The sequence below is a fragment of the Phyllostomus discolor genome, chromosome 7 (assembly GCF_004126475.2).
Source record: "Phyllostomus discolor isolate MPI-MPIP mPhyDis1 chromosome 7, mPhyDis1.pri.v3, whole genome shotgun sequence".
Taxonomy (NCBI): Eukaryota; Metazoa; Chordata; class Mammalia; order Chiroptera; family Phyllostomidae; genus Phyllostomus; species Phyllostomus discolor.
Genome location: NC_040909.2, coordinates 42,146,257 through 42,162,612, shown reverse-complemented (window position 1 = coordinate 42,162,612; position 16,356 = coordinate 42,146,257). Strand labels below are relative to the sequence as shown.

At 38.7% G+C, this 16,356-nt stretch overlaps 1 protein-coding gene across 1 annotated transcript in view; it reads left to right on the top strand.

The window, feature by feature from the left end:
* Positions 1-6,872: 6,872 nt before the first annotated feature.
* THUMPD3 (THUMP domain containing 3) overlaps positions 6,873-16,356 on the top strand; it is a 28,491-nt gene continuing 19,007 nt past the window's right edge. The window contains exons 1-3 of the mRNA XM_028518162.2: positions 6,873-6,942; positions 8,208-8,496; positions 11,052-11,129. Coding sequence (XP_028373963.1) covers positions 8,242-8,496; positions 11,052-11,129 — 333 coding nt within the window. The 5' untranslated portion in view covers positions 6,873-6,942; positions 8,208-8,241. The remainder of the gene's footprint in view (positions 6,943-8,207; positions 8,497-11,051; positions 11,130-16,356) is intronic.

Sequence of the window (16,356 nt, the reverse complement as noted above, 5' to 3'; positions counted from 1 at the left end):
TTGGGGAGGAGGAATGGTACTTAAGAACGATAAGCAAAACTGTTGGCAACCATCTGGCACATTTCATTTGCCATGTGCCAAACACTATACATTATCTCAATGAATCTTCACAGCAACTTAGTAGGTTCCACTTTATCCATTTCACAATTAAGGAAATGTAGTTCCTGAAATGTTAAATCTTCCTGCAAGTAGGTGACAGATCTAGGACTAGGTCTCAACCACCTTAAAGTTCCAATTCACAACCATCCCTCAATATAAGGGTCAGTAGAGTTAGAGTGGTTGACCTCATGTTCCCTCTCGCTGAGGGAGACAGGAAAGCATAGTAGTTAAGAGCTCAGACCCTGGGGTCAAATCACCTTCATACCAATCTTGACTCTAGGTCTCATGAGTTATATGACTTTGAGCTAGTTAGCCTCAAGTTCATCAGCTATAGAATAGTACAGAGAACATTTGCCCCACATGACTATTCTGAGAATAATGCAGGTAAAGCACTACCTGGAAAGAGTACATGCTCCATAGACATTAATTACTTTCGTGTCCCCTGAGTATCCTGGTTAGTTTACCCTCAATCAAGCAGTACTGCAGTCCCAAGACCATGGCCTGCAGGGCTGTTGCTGACCAATGACCCTGAGTCTATATGACTTAATCATCATTGTCCTTGCTGGCCATGCTTCTGCTTTGCTTCTCGTCCCATGCTGCTTCACTGACCACTACTGAGGGTTCTGACTCACTGTGGTCCCTCTTTGCTCAGGACATTGCCTTGTTCCTGTACTTACTCAGTTCCTTTTCTGTTGTCTGTGCTTTGAAAGAACTACATTGTTTCAATTCCTTCTTTTTGATACATAGTATTCCATTGCAACAGCATGGATGGAACTGGAGACTATTATGCTAAATGAAATAAACCAGTCAGTAGAAAAAAAAAACACTGTATGATCTCACTTATAAGAGGAAACTAATGAAAAAAATAAACTAATAAGCAAAAGAGAACCAGAAGCATAGAATCAGGGGATAGACTGACATTTGTAAGAGGGGAAGGGGGAGGTAGGGACTGATTGAAAGAAAGTGAAGGGAGTGGTCAAAGAGCATAATGAAGGACCCATGGACAACGTTGTGGGGACTAATTATAGAAGTGGAGGGTGGGCTGCGGGGAGAGGGGCAAAGGAGGGAAAAGTGGGACAACTGAAACAGCATAACCAATAAAATATTTTGAAAAGCAATCACTAATATTACAGGTGGGTCTGATTCTAAAAAAATAAAAACTAATGTTTCAGAATCAGTAACCACTAGGTGGCAGGGGTGTTTCACTCCCCAGCTCACTTCCTTCTTCCCCCTGGTAATCTCAATTACATTCAAGATGCAGTTCCTTTCAAATGAGTTGCTCTTAATTGAACTTTAGTAATCCACATGAAGTTCAAGGTGAACAATAAATTTCACATACACTCCCTTGAAAATTCATTGTGATGTCACTAACTTTATGGGAGAGCTCTCACAGGAGTTATATTACTAAAGCACTTTTATAGCCTTTGGCTTAAAAAGGCATGGGAAAAGTAAATAAACCTCAGGTTGTTTAGGGCATGTCCAAAGCCGATTGTTTCCCCCTCTAGCTGTTAACTCCCAATAGGCCAAAGGTTGACTGAGTTGAGTTCATGGACTGGTAGGCTATCATTCCTTTAATAGGACTGTAGACACATCTCTCCTTTCCCAATGAAGTCCCAAAAGGTTTCCTTGAGGGAGATGGAATTTCAGTAGCATCTTGCATGAGAAGCAGATGTAGGGACATCCCTTCTTACAATTACATCCCACAGGAATCCAACCTGCCAAGTGGAATGCTCTTTTAACAAAGTGGATGGGGAGATACAAAGAAGAGAGGAGAGGTAGAGGAAAAGCCAGGAGTCCTGATAAAACCTTCATCTTAAAATGTGGGGAAGTAAGAGATGCTATCTAGAGTCGATAGAACTAGATGTTTAATATGTCAACTTAACAAAGAGGAACAATTTATACTGGGTTATACCTTTAATGGGAGGGGAAGGAAAAGGAAATAGGATGATGGAGATGCTAATAGGCTAAATCTCAAGTAATAATAAATCTCATTATTTACACAACAGAGTGTGTAAATAATCCCTAAAATTGAAAAAGCAAGAAATAGCACTACATGCATATCATTTAAAGACATGTGAACAAGAGGCAGAAATAAATAATCTTTATCTCGATAGAAGAGCACAGGAAGAGGGAGGGCTGGGGAATGGCAGTACTTTTGGACTTTCTAACCATGACTTTATTCTACCCTTAATAATGGACAAGGATAAAAAACCAGTAGGGTAAAATAGATTATCTAGGTTCCTGGGAACAACTACTGAGTTCCTAATCTGTGTCACTATATCTGATAAGAATTATCAAATTCAGCTCTGGCTGGTATGGCTCAGTGGACTGAGTTCCAGCCTCAGGACAAAAGGTCGCTGTATTGATTCCCAGTCCAGGCACATTCCTGGGTTGTGGGCCAGGTCCCCAGTTGGGGGTCTGAGAGAGGCAACCAACTGATGTTTCTCTCGTGCATTAATGTCTCTATCCCTTTTTTTCACCCTCCTTTCCCCTCTCTGTAAAAAAATAAAGAAATAAAATCTTTAAAAAAAAGAATTATCAAATTCAGTTCTTGTTTATATAGGGGTCACTTTAGTTTAATATAACACTACTGCAAATTAGAAAGAAATTAGAAGCTTCCATTTCCACATGTACATGTTACTTACCCAAAACTAGCATTTGTGAGCAAGGATCTACTTTAGTCAATATTTTTACAGCAGATCATCAGGGTTTTTCTGATGTAAGCTAAAAATACTATTACTTTGCAATAAATCAGAAACCGAAATCTAAAGAGGAAATGTGTCCATTTTTTACTTCTTTTGTAACATTTTAGCAGGAGTTCTTAAGCATGCATCACCCTGCTGAATAAAGAACTGTAAACCAGCCAATTTGCTGGGTCTGACCCTCAAACTTCTTGTTCTTTACTTTCTTTTCAAACCTACATCCAACCCATCACCAGTGACCTGTCATCCTTCAAAAGACACCAGAATTTAATGGGAATAAAAGGGAGAAAACTGTACTTGAACAATGATTAAAATAAAAAAAAATTAATTTAAAAAAAAAGACACCAGAATTTGACAATTGTCACTGCTCTTACTCCTAGTATCCTAATTTGAGCCACCATCATCTCTCATTTGGACCACTGAAATGACCTGGCAACTGCTTCCACTCCTGTCCAGTACCATCCTCCACATGGCAGACATAGTGATCCTTTATTTTGTTTCATTTATTGAGAGAGAGATAGAGATGGAGAGAGAGAGAGAGAGAGAGAGAGAGAGAGAGAGAGAGAGAGAGAGAGAGAGAGAGGGATGTTTTTCCACTTATTCATGCATTATTTGGTTAATTCTTGTGTGTGCTCTGACTGGGGATCAAACCTGCAACCTTAGTGTCTCAGGATCACACTCTAACACAGCAATTTTCAACATTTTTCATCTTGTGGCACTCATAAACTAATTACTAAAATTCTATGACACACCAAAAAATAGGTATAATTTGATTCATTCATACCAGATGACGATTGTTGTGTTGGCTGTTGTCATTTTTTTTTTTACCTGACAATCTAAAGGAAAGGAAGTCGGAAGTCGGTGCCCCTGACTAGTCAGATATTGCATGTTTGAAAAATTCTTGTGGCACACCCTGGTGCCATAGCACACTGATTAAAAATCACTGCTCTAACCAACTGAACTACCCAGCCAGAGCCAGAGTGATCCTTTTAAAATGTAAATCATAGTGATAATTTGTAGAACACTGGCCTATTTGATGTACCCACCCCATCTTATCTTTTACTTCTCCCCCCTCATTCACTCCTCCCCAGCCATACTGGCTTCCAGGCTCTTCCTAGCCCCTGATGAACATGTTCCTGACCTGTGCCTAGAATGCTCTTCTCCCAGACATCCGATGGGTTGTACTCTCATTTTACTCAGGCTCTGCACTGTCACCTTATAAATGATGTCTTTCCTAACCATCTGACTTAAGTATGTATTCCTCTCCATCTCTTCAACACCCTCTATCCCCCCATATTATATTACTTAGTTTTTCTCCATAATACTGAACATCACAGTAATGTTACATATATATTTTCAGTATTGTCTGGGTTCTTTTTTTTTTTTTCCATTAGAATATAAGCTCTAGAATAGGAAGTCAGAGGCTTAGGAACTTTTTTTCACTGCTGTATCCTCAGTGCCTAAAACAGTGTCTGGCATGTAACAGATGATTAATAAGTTCTGCTAAATAACAGACTTAATGTGATACTACTGGTAGATAACATGTCTTTAGAACAATGTTTCCCCAAATGTGAGACCCCTTTATGCAGATGATTTTTAAACAGTAAAAAGGTATGCATTAATAACACTGAATCAAGTGAAGAGAATTTTTAAACAGTAAAAAGGTATGCATTAATAACACTGAATCAAGTGAAGAGAATTTTTAAACAGTAAAAAGGTATGCATTAATAACACTGAATCAAGTGAAGAGAATTTTGAAGATTCTTGTTTTAATCCTTATTTTGTCGAGGTCTCATTTAGTGCAAGTTTGTCCCTAATATTTGATCATTTATCCCTTTGAATAGAGAATGGGCCTTATATTTAGAGACTACAAAGAGCCTTGTGTAGGGAACAGTATTTGGTTAGAATTTAATAACCTTGTTTTGTTTTTATTGTACTTATTTTTAAGGGTAACACCTATTTCAATTATGTGCCTGTTAACATGTTAATCTCATTTAAATCTTGCAATAACTCTTATGAGCAAAGTAGCATTTTACATGAGGAAAAATATGCAGAGGAGTTTCCCATGAGGCTAAAGTTTCCTTTGAGACAAAAATTCATATACCATAAAATTCACCATTTGAAATAGTTTAAAGTGTACAATTCAGCGTTTCTTCGTCTATTCACAATTTTGTGGAACACCACTACTATCTAATTCCAGAATGTTCTCATCACACATACACACACAAAAAAACCCATATCCTTTATCTATCATCCCCAATCTCCTCAATTTCCCTGGGCCTAAGCAACCACTAATCTACTTTGTCTCTATAGTTTTACTTACTCTGGATATTTCATACAAATGGAAAATGTGTGTGTGTATATATATATATATATTTCCATATATATGATCTTTTTGGTCTAGCTTTTTTACTTAGAGTAATATTTTCAAGGTTCATCCATGTTGCAGCATGTATCATTCTTTTCCCTTTTTATCACCTATTAACATTGCATGCTATGGATAAATCACATTTGCTTATTGATTCATTCACCAATGGACATTTAGGTTGATTCTACTTTGGAGCTACTATGAAAAATTCTGTTGGACATATTCTTGTATAAATTTTTGTTTAAACATGTTTTCAATTCTCTTGGATATATACCTGAGTAAAATTGCTGTGTCATGTGGCAGTTCCATGTTTAACTTCTTGAGGAAAGGCCAAATTGTTTTCCAAAGTGGCTGTACCATTTTAAAAGCATTCCACCAGCAATGTATAAATGTTCCATCACTCCACATCCTCACTGGAACTTGGAATTGTCTGTTTGGGTTTTTTTTTAATTTAGCCACTCAAATACATATTTCATTGTGGTTTTAATTTGTATTTCCCTAATGAGTAGTGATGTTGAGCCTCTTTTCATGTGATTATTGGCCATGTGTGTACCTTCTTTAGAGAACTAGTCAAGCCTTCAACCATTTTTAAATTGGGTTATCTTTCTGTTGTTGAGCTTTAAGTTTTCTTTCTAAAATAACTTGTAAATAATAACTTTCTAAAATAACTTAAAAATAAGATATTTTTAAAATATTAAGTAAACAATAGTGCAATTGGGCAAAAATAGTGAAGGCAATTTTTGTAGTCCCCCCTTTCCCACAGTGGATATGTTTCAAGACTCTAGTATTTGCATGAAACCACAGACAGCACCAAATCCTATATACACTATGTATTTTCATATGCATGTGTACCCATGATAAAGTTTAATTTTTGAGTTAGGCACAGTAAGAGATTAACAGTAACCAATAATAAAATATAATAATTATAACAATATACTGTAATAAAATATCTGAATGTGGTCCCTCTCAAGATATCTCATTGTATTGTATGCATAGTGTAGATACCTTGAACAAAAGAATGTTTCATATCCTGGGCCAGTCAGAGCAAGAGCACAAGATTTCATCATGCTACTTAGAACAGCATGCAACTTAAAACTTATTTTCTGTTTATTTCTGGAATTGTCCACATAATATTGTCAGACCAGGGTTGATGAAAGGGGACTAAAACTGTGGAAAACAAAACCATGAATAAGTGTGTGTGTTGGGGGGTAGGATGGAGGGGCACTGCTGTACATAACTCAGGGGCTACTTTGAGCAACGCTAACTCAGATGTTAAGAGCAAGAATGCTGGTCCCACCATCCAAATTCAAATTCCAGCTCTGGAGAGTGCTGTGCCTTCTCAAGATATTCAGTCAAGATATTTAACCTCTTTGAGAAAACGGGAATGGCCTGGCCACATCAAGGAGCTGTTGGAACAGACGAAACGAGGCACGTGAAACACTTAGTCGGTGCTTTGCGAGGCTAAGCACTATATAAATGCTAGCCATCACGATGACAGGCGACGAAGCCCGCAACTTTGCGGGTACAGCGTGCAGAGGATACCGCCCCCAACTGCAAGGGCAGATTAACCATATTCGCTGCCATCGTGCACAGACCTTTACGCTTAAGTTCCTCTCTCCACCACCGAGTGCCAGCACCTCCCTAGCTCAGAGCCTCCGTGACAGCACCGCCTGACTTCCGTTTCCGGGGCTGTCTAGGCGGCTTCCGTCTGCGTGACCAGAGCGCGTAGGGCCCGCGGCGTGCTGGCGCTGGAAGGGTCTGTGCTGCCAGCAGGTAACGGGGGGGGGCGGCGGAGGGGAGCCCCTGGGTGTGGAACACTTGGGAGGGAGGGGTGACCCTCGTCTTGATATTCGGCCTAGTGCCAGGCTGGATTTCAGCCTGGTGTCGTGGAGTCCTTTTCGCTCCTTCTCCCGGGACTTTACCCTCTCCCGGGATTCCTGTGACGAGAGCCCTGGGGGCGTGTGCGGAGACTGGGTTTTCAGTCCAGCCTGCGACACTGATTGGACCTCTGTCAATGGGCAGGGTACGACCGTTTATGGGCTTCAGCGTCCTTATTTAGAAGCAGGTTTTATTCACAGTGATTGTGAGCTCTTTAAGGGCAGGAATTGACTATTAGTGCTAGACACTGTCACTTGTCCCGGGTACAGAACAAGGACTGTGTAGGTGCTGGGTGCCCACTTAAGTGTTTTAGGTCGCAAAACCTTTGAAAATACAGTGAGAGCTTTTGATCTCCACTTCCCACCTGTCCAACCCTACCCATACTCAGGTACTGGAAATTGGCTTACTATTTCAAATATTTCACAGATCTCTCCTGATGCCCAGCCATAGATCCCAGAGCCTGGCTGGTAATAGGCACTCAGATGTTTGTATTCAGTAGATGTTCAGCTTATCATTTGTAAACACATGAATTGCTGTCACCGTCACAGGAGGAAGATAGGTATCAGTAAGTTTTAGTCATGGGTCTGGCAGTATGCTGTTTTCACATAAGTCTTCTTTAGGAGAGAGGTATTATTTAATTCTTATTTTGCAGATGAGGAAATTGAGGCACGAGAGAATAAACTTGGTTTAGCTCATTCAACTTATGAATGGTGGAGGCAAGAATTCAAATCCATGTCTGAAATTTAGAAGCCCGGGGTTCTTAAATGCTAGCTAGAAAAGGCCAAGATGCGGAAATATATTTGAATGTGCTCTAGTAGCCTCTGTTTTTGAATTGTTAACTAGTGTAGTTATGAGATGGGTATTATTAACAGATGATCCCAAACCAAATATTGCGTGCTGTGGAAATCCTCTTATTTTTCTTTCTCCTTTTCTCCCTTTGTATCTGTATTGCTTGTCTAATAACATTATTTTACATCTTTGCCCATGTTTTTCATTCCTTTTTGGTGAATACTGATTCAAGTGTGCTGACTGAATATGACTGCATCAGTTGTGTTGCCTTGTTCTTCTAGCCCTCCAAAGCAGATGTTTTTACTTATAGTTGAAATATGAAGTGATAATGTTTGGAGATTTTTTTTTTCTTTTCTATATTGCTTTTAAAGGGACTACATTAAGGATCTTGGAAGCACTGCCAACATGTCTGACATTCAAGAAGCCACTAACCAACTTCTGGATGTGAACTTGCATGAGAACCAGAGGTCTATACAAATGACAGAAAGTGGCCCCGGAAGTGAGTCTGAGCACCTTCAAGTCACTATTGGAGCCACTGTACCTACTGGTTTTGAGCAAACCGCTGCAGATGAAGTGAGAGAAAAATTGAGGTCATCATGCAAAATCAGCAAAGACCGGGGCAAGATATACTTTGATATTTCCGTGGAAAGTCTGGCTCAGGTTTGAATGAAGCAATATTTAAAATAGTTTTCTAGATAGGTCATGTTATGAATATTTTCTGTTGCATTTTCTGTTGGGTACTGCTTTGTCAGTTTGGTAGCTTTGCCATATTTTTAGAAGTGATCCTAATATTTCCTGAGGATGAATTCACCAGAAGAATTCTGTGTGATTTATGAAGAAATGCTGGGTATCTGCTACACATCTTTGAATTTGTTTACTTCAGCATATAGCTGAAGTTTAGACTTGGGGAGTGAGGCATAAACAAGGTTTCTTTTAAAAAATCTGTATCAAGAAATACCTGCTCAAAAGTAGTTAGGAATCACATAGAAGGTGAGACATGAAAGTCAGCAAACTGCCATCCCACTAGAATAAAAAGGTAAGCTATGTCTCATTATCACTTAAGCAACATGAGGACAGGGGTTGTCATATTTACTTGTTTGCTTGTTGATTGATTGATTGATTGATTGATGATGTCTCCCAAGCTCTTAATGTGTAGCATATAGTAGATACCCCCCCAAAATGTGGGATGAATTGATATGCAAGTATTTCCCATCCAGTGTTTTAGTGAGTAAACTCTGTAGTTTTGTGAAGATAGGCATTGTTATTAGGCTTAGTAATGAGTAATATGCCCAGGGCTGCTCAGCTAGTAATCATAAAGCTGGAGCTCAAACCCTGTTCTCTTAACCACTGCACTGTACAGTGTACCCCAGAGAGCTGTGAGAGAAATACGATAGAGCCTTACTTTATCTTTGTTTTTCCCTTCTCCCCCAAACCTGTGTTACCTACATAACACACTAAGCTTGTATCTTTCCACCAGTCCTCCTTCCTTTTATCTAGGGAATAGAAACTGATAGATAACCAAAAGATAGGAAACTGGGGATATGGAGAAAATTTTTAAATATAAATTATAGGTACAGGAGACTATCCCCATCCATGGAGATATGTTCCAGGACCTCCAGTTGATACCTGAAACTGCAGGTAGTACTGAGCCCTATATAAACTATTTTGTCTATACATGTATACCTATGATAAAGTTTAATTTATGAATTAGATAATTTCATGGGTATAAGATTGATTTTTTAAAAAAGATTTTACTTTTTTATTTTTAGAGTGGGGGGGAATGGAGGAAGAAAGAGAGGGAGAGAGACATCGATGTAAGAGAGAAACATTGATCCATTGCCTCTTGAACGCACCCTGAACAGGAACCAAAACTACAACCCATGTATGTGCCCTGACCAGGAATGGAACCAGTGACCTTTCAATTCATTGGATGATGCCCAACCCATTGAGCCACACTGGTCAGGGTGAAGATTGATTTTTGTCCTATATCTTAGCAGCCTCAGCCTACAGTTTTTTTCTTTCCTTATTCAGTCGTCAACTTTCAGCTTTTTACTTAAAGAAAGCACTTGACAGCTTCTCTTTGGCATAGCCAAATTGCCAGCATTACCACTTGCACTTTAGGGCCCGCCTTAAGTGAAATAATGGTTAATTGAACACAAGCAGTGTGATGCCATGACATGCTACTAAGTGACTAATGGGTGGGTAACATATACAGCATGGATATAGTAAACAAAGGGATGACTTATTGTCCTGAATAGGATGGCACGAGATTTCATCAAGCTACTCAGAATAGCCTACAGTTTAAAACTTAAGAATTCTTTATTTCTTCCATGTAACATTTTCAGGCAGTGGTTGACCATGTGTAACTAAAACCACAGATAAGAGACTACCTAGCCAGGTGGTTCAGTTGGTTGGACTGTTGTCCCATACACCAAAAGGATACGGGTATGATTCCCAGTCAGGGCACATACCTGGGTTGCATGTTCGATCCTGGGTTGGGGCACATACATGAGGCAGCCTATCTGTGTTTCTCTCTCACATCAGTGTTTCTCTCCCTTCCCCTCTCTCCGTCCCTCTAAAAATTCAATGAAATCATATCCCAGGTAAGAATTAAAAAGGAGGGGGACTACCATATTAGCTGCTTTATTTTAATTTTTTTAAAGGTTTATTTTATTCTTATTCAAGAGAGAAGGGAGGGAGAGAGAGAGAGAAACATCGATGTGAGCACATCGATGTGCTTCTGCACAGTTCGGTCACCTTCTGCACGTGCCCCAACAGGGGATTGGGCCTGCAACCGGGCATGTGCCCTGATAGGGAATTGAACTGGCAACCTTTTGCTTATGGGGTGATGCTTCAAACAACTGAGCCATGCCAGCCAGGACCACATTAGCTGCTTTAAAGTCTTTGTACCTAGCCCTGGCCAGGTGGCTGGCTCAGCTGGAGCATCATCCCACATATCAAACGGTGTGGGTTCCATCCCCAATCAGGACACATACCTAGGTTGCAGGTTTGAATTGGGGCATGTACAGGAGGCAGTCGATCAATGTTTCTCTCCTCTCCTTTCTCTCTAGAATCAATGAGCATATTCTTGGATGAGTATTTAAAAACAATATATTTTTTAAGTCTTCTACCTAATTTTTATATTTAAATGTCAGTAGTTTGTGATTCAAATGCATTCTCAGAAATTTGTTCCTAACATTTTTTTCCCTTACCAGGTTCATTGTCTGAGATCAGTTGATAATTTATTTGTGGTTGTTCAGGAGTTTAAAGATTACCAGTTCAAAGAAACAAAGGTGAGCTATCCCAACCAAACATAGTAGCTGATTTTCAGCCATCATCCCCAAAGAAATTATTTCTACTTTACACATTCTGTCTATCATTTAGCATTACTGCTGCTTTTACAATATAGAATACTGGTAGTCTTTTACAATAAAATCCAGAGATTTGTTGACAGTCAGCTTTTTTCAAGTTGTTTTTAAAAATCAGTATTGCAGGGGGTAGAGAGTGGGCAAAATGGGTGGAGGGTGCCAAAAGGTACAAACTTCCAGGTATAAAAATTAGTCAGTCATGAGGATGCAGCATAAAGCATGGCAACTATAGTTCGTATTACTGTGTAGCATATTTGCAAATGTCTAAGAGGGTAATCTTAAAAGTTCTCAATACGTGAAAAAAAAATTTTGTCATGATATATTGTGGCAAATGTTAACTAGACATACTGTGGTGATCATTTCACAATGTACGCAGATACTGAATCACTGTAGTGTACACCTGAAACTAAAATGTTATGTCAATTACACCTTATTTTTTTAAAAGATGAAAGAATAATAAAATTTAAAAATCAGCATTAAGCCCTGGCTGGTGTGGCTCAGTAGATTGAGCGCGGGACTGTGAACCAAAGGGTCACAGGTTCGATTCCCAGTCAGGGCACATGCCTGGGCTGCCAGCCAGGTCCCCAGCATGGGGCATGTGACAGGCAACCACACATTGCTGTTTCTCTCCCTCTCTTTCTCCTGTCCTTCCCCTCTCTGTAAAAATAAATAAATAAAATCTGTAAAAAAATCAATATTGAAAACATCAAAATTTATAAGAAAACAGATTGTTTGACTTTCTTACAAAAGATACATACCTTAGATTAACTTTGCTGATATATATGGTTTCAAAATAGAATTGCTTCCTGACTGAACCAAAGAGCAAGTGACAGTTGGTATCATCTACAAATAACACTTTCCTTCACCATCCTGCTTTTGCCTGTTTTTTTTCTCTAGCTTCATTTTTTTGAAGTAAAGCCAAAGTAATATCTAAATATTCCTTCAGTTGTTAGGACAACAGTTTTGTCTCCAACTTGTATTTAGCATCTGATTCATAAATATTGAGATGCTGCCTAAGCTGAAGGTTGAAAATAGATCTCAGTAAGGCTTTAGTGTTTTTCCACATTGCTTTTTGGTCAGGTTTCCAGAATCAAATGCTTGAAAACTTTTTTTGGTTAATTTTATTGCCTATATGGGAAATAACCTGTTTTTAAAAACTGTTATGCTGCTTAATTCTCATTTTTATTTGTTGGCAAAAGGTTGATTTCCAAAACATTACTCAAAAACCAATCAAAGTGGTATGAACCCACAGCCTAGAAAAAATAAAACCAGACCTAAAAGAATTCAGACTGAAAATAGATTAAAATTTTAATAACCAAAAGTGTAACTTTCAACACTAGTATAACCCTTTAGACTTCTGATAGTCATTGCCAACTGAATTATATCTGTGAAACTGGTAAATAATACGCAGGTACTGATAATTTTTGCTGCTAAGTATTTCAAAATTTTAATAGCCATGACTAAATGTTAACAGACGTTTTAAAAACCATTAAGGTTTTTTTTTTAATTTTTAAATTCTTGGCTCTGGCTGGTAGCTCCATTGGTTAGAGCAGCTTTTCAATACACCAAGGTTGTGGGTCTGATCCCCAGTAAGGGCCTATACAAGAAGCAACCAGTGAATGCATAAATAAATGGAACAACAAAAATCAGTGTCTCTCTCTCTCTCTCTCTCTCTCTCTCTCTCTCTCTGTCTCCCCCTTCCTCTCTCTAAAATCAATACATAAAAATAAAAGTTTAAATTAAGTTCTTGCCTCTAACTTAGGGCATTATTAATATTCTTTTCAATTCCTACATTTTTTCCACCTTAGAATTTGCATTATTTTAGTGTTTTGGATCTCTGATTAGAGGTGAATTTGATATTATGGAACAGTTCTTTGTGAGCCAGCTTTTTAGTGTTGCTTTGTGAGGAAATACAAAAGAGGTTGCTGGTCAAGTCCCAAAAGAAGAGCAGCAAGTGTTCAGGTGGATTTTCAGATGTGTGCATGGGCAACTTATTTTGTGTGTGACAATGAAAAATTGTTAAGCTCTTCACTTTGTGGACTTAAATTGTAACGTGGCCTGGTAAAACCTTGCTTTTAAACATTTGCTTCTAACATTTATCCTGTTGACCATCAATTTTAGTCTTTGTAATATTATAATTTCCCCTATCTTATTAAAAGCCTATTAGTTTAAGCATTTTAATGGGTGCTGTTAAGTATTCAGATGATATCATGAGTTTATAACCTTTTTTTTTAAAGATTTTATTTATTTTTTTTAGAGAGGGGAAGAGAGGGAGAAAGAGAGGAAGGGAAACATCAATGTTTGGTTGCCTCTTGAGCACACCCTACTGGGAACCTGGCCTGCAACTCAGGCATGTGCTCCAACTGGGAATTGAACCAGTGACACTTTGGTTTGCAAGCTGGCCCTCAATCCACTGCGCCATACCACCCAGGGCATATAGCCCCTTTTTTTTTTTTTACTTTTTTTTTTAAGGTTTTATTTATTTATTTTTTAGAGAGGGAAGGGAGGGAGAAAGAGAAAGAAAGAGACACAATGTGCGGTTGCTGGGGGTCATGGCCTACAACCCAGCCATGTACCCTGACTGGGAATCGAACCTGCGACACTTTGGTTTGCAGCGCTCAATCCACTGAGCTACGCCAGCCAGGGCTATAGCCCATTTTTTAAAGGCTAACATCTGTGACTTATTTTTCTTTGAGTTTTGCAAACTGCTTTTTCTTCTTCTGGTGCCTCACCTCATCTTTCTACTTTTCTATCTGTGCCTTGAACTCTCATTTTTACAAAGGTCTGTCCTTACTACATTTTTTGATGCCATGTCAATGTGTTTGATCATAACCTTCTGCTGCTCTTTGGCATTGTCTTTCTGGTCAGTTTTTGTTTTGGGGGGGGTATTTTTGGTCTGTTTGTTTTTCTGTTCCTTTCCTCCTTTTTCCTTTTTTTGTGTTTCTATAAATCTTGTGCTGATAACTTTTGATAATTGCTCGTCTTTGAACAAGGGAGTTCCTCTTGTTAAGGTTCTCCTGATAGAAGCCAAGAACTGCTCAGGCCAGCAAGAAATCCCTCTGGTTCACTGTGAAGTTCCTTCTGACAAAGGGCTATGGACGAATGAGTCTCTTCTTCCTTCTTTTTAAAAAATAGCTTTCCTGAGATATAATTTCTGTACCATTAAGCAAATTCTTTTAACCATTACGTATCCTTAGCCTGAAGAGATCAGCAACTTCAGGGTTATTTACATGTAGAGTATTCTCCCCAAGTCTACCTCACCAGTGTACTCTTTCCAGCCAATATAACTTATCCATCAGATTCCTTGTTCAGTCTCCCTTTCTCTCCCCTGCTTCTTCTTGGTACAAATGAAGACCAGTGCACATACTTCTTCCCTACTATTTCCAAAAGAAGAGTTTATTTGCTACTACACTGCAGACTGCTCTACCCTTTATTTGAGGTCAGTAGGCATTCTGTCTTCCTGTACCTGTTTGACATTCACTGCACTTGAAAATTCTTATGTTAGAATTCTCATGTCATGGTTCAAGGTTATAGATACCATGTAGATTCTATTAAGATAGAATTGGTATTTCTGTTGTTTTTTTTTTTTTTCTTTTAGAAGGGTTTCTGAAGAAAAAAAGGCGCTGTACCAGTGTTATTCTACCGTGTCAACCCTAGATGCCCTTTTTAGGAAAGTTATTTTTGAATAGAATTGCATTTGCCAAACCCAAATTTACCATTATTTTATCAGGTTTCAAGTAGTATCAAAACCTTTACTCACTTACATTTTCAAGCCTCAGTTTTATTAGCCAGCACTGATTTTGTTCTGCTTTGATGGTCAGTAACATGTACTATCTACCAGCACTCTGCAGTAGAGCTGTCTAATGGAAATATTCTGTGTCTATGCTGTCCACCATGGTAGCCTCTGGCTACCGGTGTGTGAAATGTGGCTATTGTGACTGATAAACTGAATTTTAATTTTAAATCATTGAAATATCAATAGCTACATGTTGCTGGTGGCTGCTGAATTGGACAGCATGATTCTGTAACACCCATTTTAACATTTAATCACATTTTCCAACATCTGTTTGTTAAGTACCTTTTGTGTGCCAGGTACTTTTCTAAGCATGTAGCTTATAGCAATGGTCCAGACAGGTAAGGTCATTTCATTCCCAGTTACCTTCTGGGAGGAGCCTTGTTAGTGAGCAATGCATAGACCTAGTAACTTTAGATAATGCTAAGTTCTGTAAAGAAAATAAAATGGGAAGAGAATGACTTGAGAGGACTATTGTAAGTAGAGTAGATCTCTCAGAGGATAGTCCTTTTAAATTGCTATTAAATGAGGGAGCTAGCAGTGCAAAGAGACCATGTGAACCGAATTATCTTCTAAGCAGAGGAAGTGAGGAAGAGAATGACCCTAAAGTGATGTGTGAGAAGTAGTCCGGAGTCAGATTATGTTGGCCTTTTTAAGGAATTTACATTTTTTAGGTGCTGTGGGAAGCTATTGATGGGCTCTAAGCAAGGGAGGGGCATGATCAGATTTATTTTTTAAAAAGATGGCTCTAGATACTATTTAGAAATTGTATAAGTACATTTTTAACTGATAATGGTTTTTTTTTTTTCTTTTAAAAAATAGTCAAGCCCTCACTGGTGTGGCTCAGTGGATTGAGTGCCGGTCTGCAAACCAAAGTGTTACCGGTTCAGTTCCCAGTCAGGGCACATGCCTGGGTTGCAGGCCAGACCCCCAGTTGGGGGCACATGAGAGGCAACTGATCAATGTATCTCTCACACATTGATGTTTCTCTCCCTCTCTTTCTCCCTTCCCCTGTCTCTGAAAGTAAATAAAATCTTTTTTAAAAAATAGTCAATATGTACACACAGCATAAAATTCAAAGGGTAGTCAATCAGTAAGAGGTAAGTTGCCCTCTCTCCCTGTCCTTCATCTCCCCACTCCCCCTTGTTAGAGGTAACCACTATTTTTAGTTTTTTATTGTTCACATTTTAATCTTGAACCCCAACTTTTAATCTACCATTCAATCTTGTGTTATTCTTAGTGGCTTAATTTGTATACAACCTAATTTTAAATGAGACTTTTATCTTTTCATTACAGCCAATATTTTATAGACTCTTGTTTTGCACCTCTCCTATTCCCAAAATAACAATTAATGTCATC